Source organism: Athene noctua, chromosome Z, assembly GCF_965140245.1.
Source record: "Athene noctua chromosome Z, bAthNoc1.hap1.1, whole genome shotgun sequence".
In the NCBI taxonomy this organism is placed as follows: Eukaryota; Metazoa; Chordata; class Aves; order Strigiformes; family Strigidae; genus Athene; species Athene noctua.
Genome location: NC_134077.1, coordinates 60,900,914 through 60,914,401, shown reverse-complemented (window position 1 = coordinate 60,914,401; position 13,488 = coordinate 60,900,914). Strand labels below are relative to the sequence as shown.

The 13,488-nt window shown below is 41.0% G+C and overlaps 1 protein-coding gene across 3 annotated transcripts in view; it reads right to left on the bottom strand.

Annotated features, from left to right (window-relative positions):
• Positions 1-13,488, bottom strand: part of PCSK5 (proprotein convertase subtilisin/kexin type 5) — a 249,494-nt gene that overhangs the window by 198,259 nt on the left and 37,747 nt on the right. For all 3 annotated transcript variants that reach the window (XM_074931390.1, XM_074931391.1, XM_074931392.1), the window contains exon 3: positions 2,768-2,881. In XM_074931390.1, coding sequence (XP_074787491.1) covers positions 2,768-2,881 — 114 coding nt within the window. The remainder of the gene's footprint in view (positions 1-2,767; positions 2,882-13,488) is intronic.

Below are 13,488 nucleotides of genomic sequence, written 5' to 3'. Positions count from 1 at the left end.
CAAGTGAGGACCTTCTTCCACAGGTATAGAAATGACAATATTCTGAAAATTGTACAAGACAAACAGTATAGTCCGTTTGCTGCCCTAAAGTGCTTTCTGTATTAGAGTGGCACCTGTGGGGCAGCTGTGAAACAGTGTGGCTAGGCAACACAGCTGATTATAAATAGGAGACTGCTACCTGCCTAAACAAAATTAGAGACAAGTGCTATAAGCATCTATTATCAGTTAAAAACCACCCCACTAATCTAGTTCCAGCAGAAAGCTATGTTGGCACTAAAAACCCTGTGTACAAATCTAGGAGCACAAAGAAAAATTACATAAGCTTCCCTACATGATATGTAGTGGGCTTTTGCTTGACTACCACTATTATTCTCTTGAAATTTGGCCTCCTGGTTTTCAGTCTAACACAGAGCTGAAAGTCTGTACCAATAATAGCAGACTACCTAAAGATAAATCACTGTTATTTCCTAGTTCCAATTAAAAATGCTGATTTTGTTTTTTCTTAATGAGAGGACATGGTATCATGATCTACTGCCATTTATTTAATCTGTCTGTCACCTTATGAACATTTTTATAGCATAAGCAGACTAAATAAACATACATATTAAAGGAGACAAACAAATACATTTCAATAAACTGGGAAAAAGACCTGCCATGATCCCATGACCCAAAATAATACAGCTTTCATAAACTGAAAAGAACTACATTTTGGATAAAATCTGTTTTCAAAGTGGAATTTCTGGAAAATCCCCTTAGCTATATCAACCCAGTATTGTGATTAAACTGAAATGAAACAGATTTCCACTGTATGAGGAGAGTTACTACCTGAAAGATATAGATCTCTAATAGCTCAGAAAGAGTAATATGAAACAATATTTTCATTGGAAAAGAAGAGTCAGTAGTACAGTTCTTTAATAAAAATAAGAGGAATTTTTGAATTAAAGTTGTTACTTATCCTCTCATTAAAATACAAGAATTCAGGAAATGAACAGCAAAGCTACTAGACTTTCTGACTGATGACACACTCATATGACCTATCTGTGAAGATAAGGACTTCTGACTGTTTACTAACAGGAACTGTTTACTGTTAGTTACAAATTACCTGTGACATTTTTTTGTTTTTCAGGGTATGCAACAATGAATTACAAGCCAGAATGAAATGAATAAAACCTTAAAAATATTTTTTAAAGCGTGTTAGGACAATCTTGTTCATCCACTATTAAACGAATGCTTTGAAAGTAAAAAAATACCTGAAAAGACAGTATCTACTTACAGGAAAATTATCTTACATATAGTTGCCAGAAAGGCATATTCTCCTCCCTATCTGAAGCAATTCAATCTATCAAGTCATAAAACCTTCTGAGTGTCTTACTGTCAGGAACACAGGTGATGTAGGGAGAAAACAACATGTAGAGATTTAGAAGTATATCAACAGGACAGTAGCGAAAGAAAGTCAGTCAATCAGTCAAAATGAAGACATGTCTGCTGGAGTCAATTGCTACTAAATACAACTTTTCATTGTACTGGTAGATAAAAAACTGGACATGAGCCGGCAATGTGCACTCACAGACCAGAAAGTCAACCGCATCCTGGGCTGCATGAAAAGAAGCATGGCTAGGAGATCAATGGAGGTGATTCTCCCCCTCTACTCTGCTCTCATATGTCCCCACCTAGAGTACTGTGTTTAGCTCTGGAGTCCTCAGTACAGGGAAGACATGGACCTGTTGGAGTGGGTCCAGAGGAGGGACCCAAAAATTATCAGAGGGCTGGAACACCTCTCCTCTGAGGAAAGGCTGAGAGTTGGGGTTGTTTAATCTAAATAAAAGAAGGTTCCAGGGAGACCTTATTGCCACCTTTAAATACTTAAAGGGTGCTTATAAGAAAGATGGGGACAAACTTTTTAATAGGGCCTGTTGTGGTAGGACAAGGGGTAATGGGTTTAAACTAAAATAAGGTAGATTCAGACCAGATATAAGGAAGACATTTTTTACGATGAGGATGGTGAAACACTGGAACAGGTTGCTCAGAGAGGTGGTAGATGACCAATCCCTGAAAACATTCAAGGTCAGTTTGGTCAGCGCTCTGAGCAACCCCATCTAGTTGAAGATGACATTTAAAAGTGCTTTCCAACCCAAACTATTCTATGCTTCTATGATTTGCATCTTCCTAGGCAAAATTAGGACATTTTTAAACCACAGAGAGTTTTACTCCAGGCATTAACTGTTACAATCAGGCCAAAAAATCCCACCATCTTGCTCAGAAAACATGCAACTCATGTCCAACAGGAAACAGCACAATCCATTTATTCCAACAATGTAATTGTTCACGACAAACGAGAGTGTATTTATAACACTGAACAGTGATCGAGGCTCTTTTCTCCTGTTTCAGGACACAAGACATTTCTATCACATTGATGTTGGAGACAGTGAATTAGGCACATTGAAAACAAGTGGTTTCACTGCTCTCACAGATTGTGGCTAAGTTCCCTCCCTTCCCATTGCTGAAAGTTTATCCTCTAATAAGTAATTCTCAAGACATCTTGGAATAGGAAGCATTCATGAATGAAAGCATTAATAAACGTTTCCTATTGCAGGGACCACTAGGAATTCTTTATTATATTTATAAGGAGTTTACAGACCTTCATTAGTAACATAAAAACCCCAAAATTTGCTTTTTCTTAACATACTATTCTGCTCCTTTTCAAAATATCACAGCAGACAACTAAACACTAGCATGAAACAGAGTAAATGACCCTGTATGTACTTACCATGTACCACATGCTTGGCCACTTGGGATCATTGAAATAAGTGGATTGGGTACCACCAGGTTTATAATCCCTCTTTATCCTTCTTTTAACCACCTGCTGTTGTATCCACTCCACCTGCCAACCAGGAAAACATATGGGAAGTGTTAGGGTTCCGTAGAGATTATCAAGAAATGTGTGAAATCTTGGGAAGTTTCCCATTACCATAGTCCAAGACATATTTTATGTTAAAGACTTCATTTTGGCAGTGGGAAAGCACAGCTCACCTTGGCATACTGTTCACTAAGGAATATGTCCAATTTAGTCAGTGCTACAAATCTCCCTGAACAACTACTTAAATCCCCTGCTAGAAGGACTTCATTTGCTATCATATTTTAAATGCTATTATTTTATAGTTTTTCATTATTAGTGTGTCTTTCAAATTTATAAAACCAGTTATTTTTACAAAATGTAACTGTATATTACAATGAGAAATTAATTAAATTTCTGACAGTGTATGGGGGTTTTGCTGTTTTGGTTTCTTTTTTAATTTTGATTTAAATCTATTCCCCAAAACAAAAACAATCAGAAAATATTCAAATATTTTGTTGAACGCATATCTAAATCACCTTCATTACTTGGAATGGAAATACAAAATTGAACTGTATTTTTAGCACAGTGACTCTTTGTCAAGATTATCTCAGCCAGGCACTCTGGAACTTTATTTTATACTAAGTTCTCAGCAGGGAGAAACAGCTGGGTACTGAGCAACAGGTCAAATTACAACAACAACCACCAAAAAAAAGCTTGAAACAGGAAAATAAACATAACCATTAAAAATCTAGTTCTGAAAGTTATATTCTTGTCTGTCTGACATATCTACAAAGATTCATGACACATCTAGAAAGGGTGACACCAACAGTGACATCAACCTTAGAGCAGACAGGACTCTGAAGTTATTTCTGCATTAGCTATTCTAAATGGGAGCTAGTTTCTCTAAACGTAAATAATGTAAGCTATACACAGAGAAACCCAAGTTATATTTACACACATCTAGCTTTCCTGACAGTTTATATTTCTGCTGAATTGTTTCATGAGATATAACTATAAAATTCAATTCACCCCTCCGAGCAAGACAGCCATTTCCTACTAGCAGGCAACTCTGCACCTTTTATTTGTGCTGCTTATGAGTATCTGTGTGTGCACATAAACTGCGAGTATATCAAAGAAGTTTACTTTCAGCTCATATTTCTTTGACACTTTGATGCCCTTAGCAGGCTAATCCCTCTGCTGTGGACCCATTCAAATTCTAGGCAGACACAGGTCCATTGACAATAACATAAATTTTGCTTGAGATGCATACCAGGACTATCTCTTCCACCTTTAGAATACCACTCTGGCCTCTACTTCTTGGTCAGATGAAAATACAAGACATCCATTAATTCATCATGAGAGGATTCCTAGGACACTCATAGAGGTTGGCAAGGCCTCATGGTTTTCTTTATAAAGAAGAAAAGAGTTTTTCCCCTTCCCAGTTATTAACTTCGGAGACAAGAGTATTATTCTAGAGGATAAATTATGCAGATTAAGAATTCAGACTATCAGTTAGTGTTCACACTTAAATCCATTTCTCTGTTAAATCTTCTAGGAAGAGTCATAGATCCCTTTCTACTTCTACAAGAATTGAGAAAATTGATAGTGTGCCTTTCTCTCCTGGTTGCTGTGCTCCTGTTTCAGCTCAGGCTGAAACTCATTTTGATGCATGCCCTTTCAAGAAGCCAAGAGCTGACTGCCTCCTTCAGATCTTACAGGATCCAGAGGTTCCTTCAGCAGGAGCAGACAGCTAATCAGTCTTCGGCACCATTTGATGTAACAAGGTCTGGAGGCCTGTAAGATACAGAGTGTATCTGGGCAAAGTCCAAACGAGGGAAAACCACACGACTTTGGTAAGCACTAAGTCTTACGGCTGCTTTAAAGGGGGATCAAGAATCCTCTTAACTAGATCTCTCATCCATGAAAAAGGCTGATTTATAACTGACTTACAATGAACGCTAATACCTTGTCACTTGCTGCTAATATGTTTTCTTTTCTAGACTCTCACAACAGATTTTCTTCAAAGCTTCTTTCCTTGCAGGTAGTCCAGACCTCTTAACACATCTGAAGCCAACTGAAAGGCATCCTATGTACCATTTGACCTCTGACTCCACAGCTGCCTGAACTGCCATAGGTCATGGACCTCACTTCTATTACTATTATTTAGCAACCCATAATAAAAAAGCTTCAACAGGTCTGAATAGGCAATCATGGCCATCAGGGCATGCCATTATGCAGATACACCTTCTAAGCCTTATTACAAAATTTGGGTGTCAGTGCCAGAACCATTTTCAACTAAGTGAGGGATCTCAGTCTTCCATGCTGTAAGAGTATTTACTGTCATCTTGACTCATCCTTAGCTGTAGGAATTAACCACATGAGTACGTTACCACGTTGAAAAAGTTAAGTCAACAAATTTCAACACTGCACAGGCCAAGAGCGCAAAGAGCACATGACATGCATGGTAACTCATTACAAAAATGGATTAATATCTTGAGTCTGCAGGGAAGAGTTAGAAATTCCTACTACCAACACAATCTGAAAATCTGATAGTGTCATAAAAGTGTCCACAAACTAAAAACAATGAGATAGACTCTGCAGAAAAGGATTTCTACCAATGCTACCTCTGATTTAGATGCATGATCATTAATGGAAGAAGGTAGTCACCAACACTACTGTTGCCTAGAAGAGCTGTAAATCAGAGACCCAGGGCATCTAATTTACCATTAAGGACTCCTGTGCATCAGGGCCTCTGTAAGAACTATTATCATCAACTGTGAGTTTTCGAAAAACACCTTTGTTTTGTAAATGGAGCCAGAGGAGTGTAAAATATACCAGGAGCCCATGCAACACACAGGTTTAAGCAGAACTTCAACAACCTAATACCATTTCTATATGGATAAATGAAAAGGATTTTCCTGACAAGGCAAATTGCAAAACTCTACTATCCACTGTGAAAATATGTTGCCTTCATTTATTTACTGCCTATTCAGCTGCAAATATCTGCTGACCACTAAAAAGACTGAAACATAAAGGCAGCATAGTACTTGTGGAGACTGACACATGCATACACTGATGCCTCAAAAAAACGCCCAGTTAAATCCTTTTCTCTGTTTTCTTTATTGCAGACATTATTGAGAACACTTATCAGACAGTTATTTAGTCTAAGCAACTTTAACACTGTGTCACTCTACAATTCCAGTTTACTGAAACAATGATTTGACACATAAAGAATTTTGTATATATGTGGGTATTTATGTATAAATATGCATAGATTTGTACAAGATTTTGTATCAACTGAGTTAATCTGCAAGGCTGTAGTATATATAGTAGGTGGTAAGATTTTAGTGAGTTATGGATAAATATTTTTTTAATCTTATCTACCACCTTTTAACAAAAAAAGTGACTGTACTCCAGATTAAGTATCTGTTGCAGGGCCTGCCCCTATTACTCTTATTTCCTCAGCTCCTAGCAAAGTTAGGGAAAACATACAAAAGAGTAATTCTGCAGAAGACCTGTGCAGCTTGCATGATCAGACCGAAATCCAGAAAAAGAATCGTAACTTCTTGTCTTCCCATAAGAACTAGTGACAACTTTATGTATGCATATAATTACTATAAGTAAAATACCCATTTGATTTCATACAGAGTGGGGTAAATTACATGCTTGCCTGAGTATGCATATGGGAAGATAGTGCAGGTAGCTCTCTAATGATGGAACAGAACAGAACAGAACAGAACAGAATAGAATAGAATAGAATAGAACAGAAATAATATAATATTTTTGTTGGAAGGGACCTAAACCAATCATCTAGTCCAACTGCCAGGGCTGACCAGTAGTTAATGCCCAGTAGGGCTGTGTCTACATACCTCTTAAACACTGACAGGCATGGGGAACTGACCACCTCTCTAGTAAACCTGTTCCAGTTTTGACCACCCTCTTGGTGATGTAATGTCCAGTTTAAACCTTTCTTGGTGCAGCTTTAAGCCACTCCCATGTGTCCTGTTGCTGGATCCCAGGGATGAGACCAGCACCTCCCTCTCCACTTTCTCTCCTCAAGAAGCTGTAGAGAGCAATGAAGTTGCCCCTCAGCCTCCTCTTCTCCAAGCTAGACAAACCTGGTGTAAAACATTAGGATTCACTTTAAGCACTACAGATACCCAAATGAGTGAAAGGGAGAAGTCAAAATGATCATTCCCAGGCTATGACTGTGCTCTGCTATGAGGGAGACAGTACAGGATGCTAAACAGAGTAACCTGAAATATCACAACATGCTTCATCACAGTGCTGATTATAGCCTGGTCTGGCAGATTTTTATCAAACACCTTACGTTGAGATCTGCTTACTAATTTTTTTATTCTGAGGATGTTCTGATACAGCCATCTAGAATATAGCTAAAAATGGCACAGGAAGACAATTTTCTCATCTGAAAAGACAGTGCATAAAATTTGGTTTACAGAAAATATCATTGCTATATAAATAGAATAGCTTACTCCACCGAACCATAGAGTTTGGGGTTTTTCTCTAATAAGTGAACAGGAAAACTTGACAGTTTTAAGTTAAATTGTACAATCACTGGGTTATATTAAGGAACATAAGGTCAAGACTCAGCAGTTATATTAGTGTTCTGACATATATTTCCTTGGAGTATTTTATGGGTATTCATCCACACGTCGCTGTCAAATGCCTGGTATATCTTGGATTGTTTGATTCCATATGAAAAGAACTCATTTGTATAAAAATATTTTCTTTTAGAAAATATCCACACTTAGTAACCCAAAGCTCTTGAAGGAAAATCTCTGGAGTAATTGATTATACAGATTCCCATTTCTTGCCAGAAGGAGACTCTATGCAAACAATGAGGTGCATTTTAACATTTCCATAAAGTCACACTTACTGAGGGGGAACAGTGCACATTTTCCCATTGACTTCAGCATCAAAAGTTCCATTTCCTGAATGTCTAGAAACCTAAGCCAAGCCAGATTGGAGACCAAACTTTTCTTTAAAAAAAATCACCATTTCCAGTCTCCTCACTTCAGCACTCACAAGGAGGTTCTGTGCACAATGCAGTTCTTCTTCACAGACCTGCATGGAACGGTGCTATGGCATAAAAGCTGCTCTAAGCTAATTCAAGCATACCACTCTTTTATCCTCTTTAAGTGCTAAAAATTACAATGAAATGTTATCTCTGTGTAAAACAAAACTACTTTCTACCATTTTCATTCTCATTGATTCAATAGCATTCTTGGGAAAGGAGTCCCATGTAAGTATGCTGCAGTAAGACCTCCTCCAGTATAATAAACTGTGGAAATAAATTTCTGAAAAATAGGAAAAAAAATTAACACTAATTTATTAAAGCAGTGTGATTTTTAATGTACAAACACTAGACACTCTTGTGAAAGAGTACTTTTTCAAACATATACAGATTTGGTATATAAAAAATATATATGTATATATATGTATACAAAAATAGAGAGCTCAGGGTCTGCTTGAATGTATTTTTTCAAATTGATTAAAATTATGTCATCCAGTATGTGAAAATGGCATTACTATAAAGCAGAAGTTACAAGCAAGTTGAAGGTGTAATCATTTCCACTTTGAGGAAAACATGTACGGGGAAGAAAACCACCCTAACTCTGGAGTAGGTTATACATTCCATACAAGAAGCTATGATTTCTATGTTTCAGAATTAAACATGAAGATGTGGATCTTCAGTCTGTGAAGAAAAGTGGCTGAAGATGCCACTCCCAAATGTAATAGTGGCTTTATCCCTTGTACTGCCATCACTCACCTCAGTCTGCCCTATGCCTGTAAGAAGGAAATTAGAAATTCCTGCTCAGATAACAAGAAAGTGGGTGCCACAGGAACACTATAGATTAAAGATGAAAAGAGAGAGGAAACTCAGATAGGGGACATGGAAAGTATTACCAAGGAAGCAGTGAACCTGCATGGAGCCAGGATGGATCAGCAAAAGGGGCAACACTCATCATGTGGAAAGCTGGCACTGAACAGCATTGCAGCACTTCTACTTGGAGTTTGTCTGCAGAGGAATTGCTCTGGGCAAGCATTCTCCCTCCCAGTGAGGACAGTCTCACGCTGCAACTGCCACACTTCATTCTTCATTTGCCTAAAGACTCACATACACATGAGGTCTGATAGACTTGGCTGGAAAAGGACAGGAGTGAGGCTGGCACTCTCAGAGATAGAACATGAGACTGTTCTTCGCCCAGAATAGGCCATAGCAGAAAACCAGTCCTTACAGTTCCTACTCTAGAGGAAAGGGATGCAATCCAGAGAGACCTTGACAGACTACAGAGGTGGGTCTGTGCAAACCACATGATCAACAAGGCCAAGCATAAGGTCCTGCACATGGGTTGGGGCAATCCCAAACATGGATACAGGCTGAGGGATGAATGGATTGAGAGCAGCCCTGTGGAGAAGGACTTGGGGGTACTGGTGGATGAAAAACTATGAGCCAACAATGTGCACTTGCAGCCCAGAAAGCCAACTGTATTCTAGGCCAGAAGTGTGGCCAGCAGGTGCAAGGGAGGGGATTCTCGCCCTCTACTCCACTCTCATGAGACCCTACCTGGAGTACTGGGTCTAGCTTTGGAATCCTGAGAACAGGAAAGACATGGACCTGCCCGAGCAGGTCCAGAGGAGGGCCATGAAGATGATCGGATGGATGGAGCACCTCGCCTATGAAGACAGGATGAGAGAGTTGGGGTTGTTCAGCCTGAAGAAGTCTCCAGGGAGATGTTATAGAGCCCTTCCAGTACTTAAACAGGGCCTACAGGAAAGATGTGGCAGGACTCCTTACCAGGAAGTTTAGTGATAGGATGAGGAGTAACAGTTTTCAATGAAAGAAGGTTGACTGAGATTAGATATTAGGAAGAAATTCTTTACTGTGAGGGTGGTGAGACAATGGAACAGGCTGCCCAAAGAAGCCGTGGATGCCCCCTCTCTAGAAGTGTTCAAGGTCAGGCTAGATGGGGCTTTGAGAAAGCTGATGTATTGGAAGGTGTCCCTTCCCATGGCAGGGGGTTGGAACTAGATGATTCCAACTCAAACCATTCTATGATTCTAAAAAAAACAGAATCACAGAATCAACTAGGTTGGAAAGGACCTTGAAGATCATCATCCAGTCCAAACATTAATCTAACACTGACAGTTACCAACTACACCATATCCCTCAGCACTAAGTAGACCCTACTCAAACACCTCCAGGGATGGGGACTCCACCACCTCCCTGGGCAGCCCATTCCAACGCCTAACAGCCCATTCTGAAACGCTTCCTAATATCCAGCCTAAACCTTCCTTGGTGCAATTTGAGGCCATTACCTCTTGTTCTATCACTTATTACTTGGTTAAAGAGGCTCAGCCCCAGCTCTCTACAACCTCCTTTCAGGGAGCTGTAGAGGGCGATGAGGTCTCCCCTCAGCCTCCTCTTCTCCAGACTGAACACCCCCAGTTCCCTCAGCCACTCCTCGTACGACCTGTGCTCCAGACCCTGCACCAGCTTCGTTGCCCTTCTCTGGACACGCTCGAGTCATTCAATGTCCTTTTTGTAGTGAGGGGCCCAAAACTGAACACAGGAATCCAGGGGCGGCCTCACCAGCGCCGAGTACAGGGGTCAGATCCCTTCCCTGTCCCTGCTGGCCACGCTATTGCTGACACAAGCCAGGATGCCATTGGCCTTCTTGGCCACCTGGGCACACTGCTGGCTCCTGTTCAGCCGGCTGGCAATCAACACCCCCAGGACCCTCTCTGACTGGCAGCTCTCCAGCCACTCCTCCCCAAGCCTGTAGCGCTGCTGGGGTTGTTGTGGCCCAAGGGCAGCCCACGGCATTTGGCCTTATGGAAACTCCTCCAGTTGGCCTCAGCCCATGGCTCCAGCCTGTCCAGGTCTCTCTGTGGAGCGTCCCTACCCTCGAGCAGATCAACATTCCCACCCAACATGGGGTCATCTGCAAACTGACTGAGGGTGCACTCGATACCCTCGTCTAGATCATCAATAAAGATGTTAAACAGGAGTGGCCCCAAACCCGAGCCCTGGGGGACACCACACGTGACTGGCCGCCAACTGGATTTAACTCCGTTCACCACAACTCTTTGGGCCCGGCCATCCAGACAGTTTTTTACCCAGCAAAGCGTGTGCCCATCCAAGCCACAAGCAGCCAGTTTCACCAGGAGAATGCTGTGGGAAATGGTGTCAAAGGCCTTGCTAAAGTCAAGGTAGACAACATCCACAGCCTTTCCCTCATCCAATAAGCAGGTTGCCCTGTCGTAGAAGAAGATCAGGTTTGTCAGGCAGGATCTGCCTTTCATAAACCCATGCTGACTGGGCCTGGTCATCTGGTTGTCTCACATGTGTTGTGTGATGTTACTCAGGATGAGCTGCTCCATCAGCTTCCTGGGCACCGAAGTCAAGCTGACAGGCCTGTAATTTCCCGAGTTATCCTTCCGGCCCTTCTTACATATGGGCATCACACTGGCTAATTTCCAATCTGTCGCGACCTCCCCAGTAAATGATGGAAAGCAGCTTGGCAAGCACCCCAGTCAGCTCCTTCAGCACCCTCGTGTGTATCCCATCCTGTCCCATAGACTGTGTGTGTCTGTGTGATGCAGCAGGTCACTGACTGTCTCCTCCTGGATTGCAGGGGGGTCATTCTCCCAGTCTCTGTCTTCTGGCTGAGGAGGCTGGATTCCCTCAGTACAAGTAGTCTTGCTATTAAAGAATGAGGCAAAGAAGAGGCATTAAGGATCTCAGTCTTTTCCTCATCACTTGTTACCATGTTTCCTCCTGCATCTAGCAGGGGATGGAGACTCTCCCTGGTCTTACTTCTGCTACTGACATAAGTATAGAAACATTTCTTTTTGTCCTTGATTGCTGAAGCCAGATTGATTTCCAGCTGGGCTTTAGACCTCCTGATTTCTGCCCTGCATAGCCTCACAGCATCTTTGTAATCACTGTGAGTGGCTAGTCCCTTCTTCCAAAAGCTGTAAACTCTTCTCCCTGAGTTGCAGCCAAAGCTCCCTGTTCAGCCAGGGTGGTCTTCTCTGGCACTGGCTTCTCTTAGAGCACTTGGGGACCACCTGCTCCCGAGCCATTAACACTTCCTTCTTAAAGAGCGCCCAGCCTTCCTGGGCCCCTATACCCTTCAGTTTCCAGGGGATCGTTTCAAGCAGGTGCCTAAACAAGACAAAGTCAGCCCTTTTGAAATCCAGGATGTTAGTTCTGCTTAGCCCTCTCTTGCCTTCTCTAAGAATACTCTATTATTTCTTGATCGCTTTTCATGATGTACCTTAGTTGTTCTGTCATGAAATTTTCTGTGACACAAGCTCTACAAGCATATAATTTGACAACCCTCTCTTTTTGCATTTCACATTGTATTGAAAACAAAAAGTCAATAAATTTAGGATTAAAGTATGTAGGAGGATATACCAATACCCATGGGCCATATCCTGGTTACTGCACAACTGAGATCCAAGCCATTCCTCAGGAATGCAGGAGGGGTTACTAAGACTGCTGGTGCACTTCCTGCTGTCCATGTGCAGTCACAAAGGTGAGACCCTCAAAAGTTGTACTATTCAGGTTAAAAAGTATTTTGTGGATTTTTAAAATGATAAATTATTAATTAAATTGATTAATTAATCGCTATTCATTAATTAATTATATACCTGGCTATTTTCCTAACCTATTAGTATTTTCTGACTCACAGTAGCAGCAACCAGTTTGCACCATAAAAATAGACGAAGACAGTTGGGTAAAGTAGTTTTTGACGTAGATCAAGAGCATTGAAAATTACTGAAGATAACATTTCACAAACTGTAGGGGTCTAAAACTGGATAAAAAGTCAATGAATTCAGCAGCACTAGGTGATGCATTCTTGCTGATCGACAAAACGCTTCTTCAGCAAGGATCAGTGACAATACACAGTCAAAGCAGTTGTCATAATTATGATACACATTCTGAAAAAAAGCAAGATTAAAAAAGAAACAGATTTTAGGATAGGCTGGGGACAGAAAAGAAAAGCAGACAAGGAAACATGGCAGCAGAGAATGCTTGAAATTACCACTTAAGTCCAAAGAAACACATCTTGTGTAACGGCAGGCCAAGCTACTGCAGTCTCACCCATGGAACCAGCTGAAATTCGTGCACATTTTTCCACCTTATAGCCACAGAAAAGTCAATCCTGATATTAATTAGGTGTTTGCCACCTATTTTGCTACAAACAAGTAATCCATTGTAGCATTATAGACATACTTTCACATCCATGAAGTACAATGAACCATAGCTGTGCATTTTAACATATCTGAAACATCTTTTGCTTTTCCTCTATACCCTTCCAACCTCAGAGCTCAGAGCTCTTCACAAATATCTATATGTATTAGCCTACAGCTACGCATGGCAGCAAAGTCTTCATGATTTAGGAGCGAGACTGCAGAGGAATAAGTTGGGAAGAAAAAAGGGCACAGCCTTGCTAGTGGTGGAGAAGCTGAGCCTCTGTCCTAAGCCAGTTTATTAGCAGCCAGAGCTCCTGAGAAGACCAAGCATCACACTGAAATTCTGGAGAAGCTTAGTGTGTCTCCTGCTGCTCAGGACTCATGTCCCACAGGAAAAGCAGGGAACAATGAAAGGCAAAAAGACC